This window comes from Coptis chinensis, chromosome 5 (genome assembly GCF_015680905.1).
Source record: "Coptis chinensis isolate HL-2020 chromosome 5, ASM1568090v1, whole genome shotgun sequence".
In the NCBI taxonomy this organism is placed as follows: domain Eukaryota; kingdom Viridiplantae; phylum Streptophyta; class Magnoliopsida; order Ranunculales; family Ranunculaceae; genus Coptis; species Coptis chinensis.
The window spans coordinates 74,716,886-74,723,451 of NC_141460.1; the positions used below are offsets into that span (position 1 = coordinate 74,716,886).

Consider the following 6,566-nt stretch of genomic DNA (forward strand, 5'->3'; position numbering starts at 1 on the left):
AGCTTCCGCACATGGATGATTCATGCAATTGCCAAGCCAGATTACATCACTTTATATTTTCACAATGTTACTATGTTATGTTACTATGTTACTTTTTTTTTTTTTTTTTTTTGATAATACCATATATATTACTAATACCATCAAACCAGAACAGGGATTAACTTGTCTTGCAGGATACAAAGAGGAAGCTGGTCCATTTGCTGCTTTTGGAAAGCCCATTGTGCAAGCAAATGTGCCTCTCCATTAAACCTCCTAGTGATCCACTTAAACTTACAGAAAGCAAAATTAGAGCTTAACTTTACTACATAGTCTCTCAAGCTCTCAGACTTCCAAGAACATGTCTGGCCATTAAGAGCCTTAGTGACCTCTAAGCAGTCCCCTTCTATGTACACAGCAGTCCACCCATGAAGTATCACAAGTCCTAGTGCCACCTCAGCAGCCACCATCTCTGCTTCCCTTCCTCTGCAGACTTAGCTTAGAACCTTCTAGTACCTGCCCCTACTACTTTGCCTTCTGAGTCCCAAATATAGTACCAGTAAAGAGTCCCTTCCCCATAAACCCGAAAAGGCAACATCATATCTAATATTAATACACTCATTTGGAATAACAGGGAACAAAGAATCTAACTCAAAATTATTTTGATTCAAGTAATTTTCAGAGGGGGTAGAGTTCTCATTCTGCATTTTGGTAGTGGAAAAACCCTTGTAGCAGTTGCAGGCCTCCATCTCACTCCTTCTGAGAATTCTTTCCCTATTAGGGAGCCTCTGTTCAAACTTGGCTTCATTCCTAGTTTTCCGGATGTTGTATAGGAGATAACAAGCCCTAACTCCTCACCGAGCTATATGTTGGCTCTTATTATTGCTCCAACTTATGAATTTGGAGATCCAATCCTTAGTGTTGTTCTCTTATTCTCCATTATTAACCCCAAGCTTGAAGTGAACCACAAATTTATGAATTTGGTTTTATGAGATCCCCCTCCATCTTGTTGTCTCCCCATTCATATAGGCTCCATTCTGAACCCCATTTTGGCTTGACTATCTTTGGCTAGGTACTGAACCACAAATTGAAAGAAGCCTTGTAGCTCCTCATCCCATCCAGGTTCTATCCTCCGGTCTAAAACTGAGGTGGAGTTACCACCTTTGTGGATTATCCCTCCACTTATTCCCGTGAAATCCCCTATCCAGTTTTAATATATACTAGCAAGAGTTTTTGTCCAAACAGATTCAAGGATGGTTTTTTTGATATCCCTCATTACCAACAAATTTTTGCCATTACATCCATATAGGTAGACATAGCATAGAGAGGAGTAGCTTGTACCAATTGGATCCTGTGGAAAGCCCAGACCACTTTAAAAATCTTCCAACCTTTTATTTTCTTATGGATCTTATCAACTAAAAAAGTTCCTCTTTTTTTTTATAGCATGATAGGTATACCCAAGTATTTGTCTTTTGGGTCAAAAAGCCTTATTTTCCAAAACTTCTTTAGCTTTATTTTATTGTGAAACTTGATATTTATGCTGAAAAACATGCTAGATTTATCAAAATTTATCAGCTGACCAGAAGCAGCACAATAGTCTTGGAGGATATCTTTAAGATGACCCCCATCCTCAAGATTTCCTCTTGTGAACAGGATCAGGTCATCTGCATACAGAAGATGGGAGATGGGAGGAGAAGCCCTCCGGATCTTAATCCCATGGACTTTCTCCTCAGCCTCAGCTTTTGCAATCATCCTAGAAAGGGCCTCAGACATGATGATAAAGAGGTATGGTGATAGGGGATCACCCTGTCTGAGGCCTCTTTCAGGGATTATCTTATTAAGAGGACTCCCATTAAGAAGCACTTGAAAGGACACAGTGGATATACACTGCTTAATCAGACTCCTCCACTTCTGGCTAAAACCCAATCTATCAAAGATGTTGTCCACCAGGGACCACTCAACTCTATCGTAGACTTTTGCCATATCCATCTTCAAAGCTACCCAACCATGGTTCTTATCTTTCATGTTTTTCATGTGATGAAAGAGCTCACAAGCTAACCCAGTGTTATCTCCTATGTTTCTACCTTTGATGAACGCCCCTTGGAAGGGAGATATGATTTTATTCAGGTGCTGCTTGAGCCTATTGGCAAGGATTTTAGAGATGACTTTATAACAAAAATTGCAGAGAATAATAGGCCTAAATTGTGCCACAGTCTCCGGATTATTTATCTTAGGAATGAGAGCAATATAGGTTTCATTAAAAACAGGGTTCAGCTCCCCCTTATGGAAAAAATCCTTCACAAAAGCAACAATACTGCTCCCCACAATCTCCCAAGTGTTTTGATAGAAACACCCTTGGAACCCATCAGGCCCAGGAGCCTTCAGGCTTCCCATCTTATTACCAACTCTCCAAATATCCTCAGAAGATGGGATGGCAGTAAGCATCTCATTTTCCTTATCCGTGATACAAGGAGTGAACAGATTGAGAATGCTATCATTTTGATGGGGTTGATCAGATTTGAAAAGAGCTTGAAAATAGGAGTTGATGTTATCTCCCAATTCAGCTCTTCCCTTGCTCCATCCCCTGCAGACCTCTCAATCTTTTTTCTTATTCTAAAAATGGTGGAGAGATGGAAAAACCTAGTGTTTTTTCCCCCATCCTTCAACCAGTGAATAGTGGATTTCTGTTTCCAGAAACTTTCCTCCTTAACCAACCATTCAAGCAACTCAGATTTTAGTCCTTTTGCTCTCTCATAGTTGGCTAGGGAGAAAGGTTTAGTCAGGACAGCTTCCAGCTCCTTGTTAACTTTTTTCAGATTTGTAAAAATGTTGCCAAACACCTTCTTATTCCATATAGTTAGATGTTGTTGAGTCAAATTGTGTTTTAGGATCACATTAAGGTCAGGCAAAGCATGAAAAATAGAGTTCCAGGCAGTTTCTATAACAGGCATGCATGCATTATCAGAGAGCCACATATTGTAAAACTGAAAGGGTTTTTCATGCGTGGTTCTATTCTCCTCCTTATCTTTAAGATTTATCATAATAGAAAGATGATCCGAACTAGCATTTACAACATTATACACATGCATGTTAGGAAAGAGGACAACCCAGGCATCAGTAGCCAGAGCTCTATCAAGTCTCTCTAGGATATGACTGTTGGGGGCTTTGTTATTACTCCAAGTATACATAGGTCCTTTAAATCCTAGGTCAATCAACCCAAGGTCATTTATTAACCCATTAAACTCAACCATACTGTTATCAAACATACTTCTTCCCCCTATTTTTTCATTAAGCGAGGTAATGACATTGAAATCCCCAAACAGACACCAAGGTCCTGGGATCAGGGTAGCCACATCCCTGAGCTCAGCCCAGACCCGATGTCTATTGCAAGCAACAGGTTCACCATACACAAAGGAGAAAAACCAGGTTTCAGTGCAAAAATAATTATTTAGTTTACCTGTCACTTGATTCCTAGTAGCTCCCAAGATTTCCAGGTCCACCCCTTCTTTCCAAAGAACTGCTAACCCCCCACTCCGGCCAACTGCTGGAACACAAAAACAACCCCTATACTTGACCATTCTACTGATACCTTTCATCCTATCTACGCCAACCTTAGTTTCAGACAGACATATAATATCAGGATCGAACTTCCCTATTAAGTCCTTTAGATTTTGAATTGCCGCGGAGGAACCTATTCCTCGGCAATTCCAGGCTTGTATCATGGTTGACGAGGCGGCTGTTGTGGGACAACTGCCGCGAACCCCGGAGGAGAGAACAGACTCCCACTATTTCCAGACTCAGCACTACCACTACTATATCCACCACCAATGCTACAACCTCCCTCCTTTCCATTTGGCTGCCTTGAACTTTCCCCTTTATACTGTTGTTTAATTTTAACAGATCTCTTGTGCACCACTGAGGAGTCATCAACCGCTATAGGCTTTGGTTGTGGAAGCATTGCCTTCGAGATGCTCTCCTCTGATACATACCCATCTCCTTCCAAACTGCCTTGAGCAAGATCCCCAGGCACATTTCCAATAGACACTTCCTCTGGCCTCTCCTCATGCTGAAATCCCATATCATTTCCAACCTCTATATCTTGATAGTCTTCCCCCCATTCTGTAAACACGTATGAAGGAATCTGATCTTCTGGAAATGAGTGTCCCGAGAAATCAGATGGGTTGGTAGAATCCAGAGATCTACCCGAGTTAGATGGCTCAGACCATAGAATCACTTGAGATGCTAATCACTGGAGCTTCTTCTGGGATGAGCAAATGTCCTAGACCTCTGGCCCTTAGAGCATCTGCCTCTCTTTTGGCTCGTTTTGATTCTCTTGCTACCTTCCTCAGACAATACTCTGTCCATTCTTCATCATCCATGGTTTCTGCCTTACTTCCAGATCTTGAGATACTCTTTCTTTTTTTACCCACTTCAGCCCCTCTTACTAACCCTACTCTTTGTTTGGCTGACCCTTGACGCCTTCCTCAAGACACCACCGTCTTAAAACCCCTTCCACGTGTAGGTAAACCAGAGAATCTGAAAAAAGGTGGTGCTTTTCCAGCTGTTGGAGTGGATTGATAGAACTCATCTCTGTTGGTCTTCTCAATATATGGTATGATTGTGTTGGAGACTGGTAAGAGAGATAGCGGCAAAGTCTGCTCATCTCCAGCTCTATTCCCTGTTTCCAAGGAGTCCTCTCTCAGAGCTAGAGTATCTAGGTCTCTCGTAGAAAACTCCAAGTATGCCAAACCAGCCCCTTGGGCCTTATCCAATCCATCCTCCTTAGGCCTCTTCATATTATCCAGGTCCATCTCCATAGAGGCCAGTCCCCAGACAATTAAGGCTTGTTCCTTATGCTCCACTTACCGATCCATCCTGGCCGCTTTCTTGGGCTTCTATCATATCGAACTTTTGGGCTTGGGCCGATTCTCCCATAATCTGGTTTTTTTAGCTTCCTGTTGGCCTGCCATGTCTGCATCCCCAACGGCTACTGACTCTGCATTCCCCATTCCTGATCCATCCGTTCTGACTTCTGTCAAATCAGACCGTTGCTCCTCTGCCTCCTTGGTCCTAGTCAGCACCCCAGCCCCCTCCTTAGCTTGCGCTTGGCGGTGTAGCCAAGATCCCCGCCCTTTGCCATGAGCGTCTACCCAGCGAGCCCCTGTCCTTAGCTGGTATCTGATCAACTCTAGGCTTTTTTGGCGTCCCCGAAATGGTAATAATTGTCGGAGAAGAGGCAGCCAAGCCATTAAAGAACACATTGGCCCTTTGGAGGAAGGAGAAATTATTTTTGATATCCCTAGGGGATCCACCCAAACTCCTCATCTCTACACAGAGTTTCTCTTAAATTACAATAGTACAAATCATGCCCAATACATCCGCAGAAATAACAAAAAATGTCCAATTTTTCATACTTGAAAGTCATTGGAATAATTTCCCCCAGCTCCGTGCATAAATCTAATCCCTTAAGTAAGCGTTCCTTGATATCCATACGCACTCTTACCCTGGCCACTGGATTTTTAAACTTAGGTGAACAGCCAGTACCTACTCCCTTCACTTTGACTAGATTCATCCCAATGGTGTTGATATTCTCCTCGTTTATCCGATCTCTTGGAAGTCCATATATCTGGATCCAGAAGTCCACTTTGTCAAACTTCCGATCATCTTCCAGGAGGTCTACATATTTTCCTTTTTTGATGGAGAGAATGAAACCTTGTATCAACCAAGGCCCATTATGTCTAACATAGTTGTATTCATCTCCATTTTCAAACACCATCTTGTACATACCTTTTGCAATCATCTCTATACTCGTTTGACCTTTTGTTTGCCAATTTCTATGTACCTCATCCACAAACACTTGCAAAGGAATATGTTTACCCCCAAACAACTTCCCTACTAGGGTTGTGTGCTCTTTTGGGTCTACCTCTAAGTTCTTGCATCCTATCACAACCAGTTTTTTTTTTTTTTTGAGCAGAACAGGTTTTTCATATCAACTTGGAGTTTTTCTATTTTTTGTCTTGTTTTTTCTTGATTTTCTTCTTCGTTCTCCTCCAGCCCACCTCCATGTATTACTTCCATCTCCTACCAAACCCAGACTCCCAGACAACCCAGAGATGTGTGAGTGATAGAGGATGCAGTATACGAGAAGGTGAAGGAAAGAGTAGGAAAAGATTGAAATAAAAGAAAGATAGTACGAAAGAGATTCACCAAGGGAAACAAAAATACTAAATGTTGGATTTTCTACCTAGCCACTTTGTTGTATCATTCAAAATTCAAAAAAGAAAAGAGGGGGAAAAGAGAACAAATCAGTCAGAGAGAGAGAGAGGAAACTGCTTTCAGCCGTAGGAGAGCTCGTAGAGTGTTTACAATGACTTCAATTGTTTAGATTCAATTGTTTCGATTCACTCCTGCAATAATTAGTTTCTACACCTGCAAAACAAAGGCAAGAATATTTACATACAAAGACGTCAACTTCCAATTGAACTTTTTGCCCAATTTTGCACACACAACTGAAGAATCAAATCCAGAATCACGTTTGCACACTAAGGTTTGTAAGACATCCATTATAAGATCTCCGTGTCATTTATAGG

The 6,566-nt window shown here is 41.7% G+C and overlaps 1 protein-coding gene across 1 annotated transcript; it reads right to left on the reverse strand.

Moving 5' to 3' along the window:
* Window positions 1-5,275: 5,275 nt before the first annotated feature.
* Window positions 5,276-5,752, reverse strand: LOC147498879 (uncharacterized protein At4g02000-like). The gene has a single exon (XM_086563362.1). It carries the CDS (start codon window positions 5,750-5,752, stop codon window positions 5,276-5,278), a length of 477 nt encoding a protein of 158 aa, XP_086419488.1.
* Window positions 5,753-6,566: the final 814 nt, after the last annotated feature.

Bases quoted from the DNA above. Each gene is read 5' to 3' on its own strand.
- LOC147498879 (XM_086563362.1), bottom strand. From the start codon at position 5,752: ATGGTGTTTGAAAATGGAGATGAATACAACTATGTTAGACATAATGGG.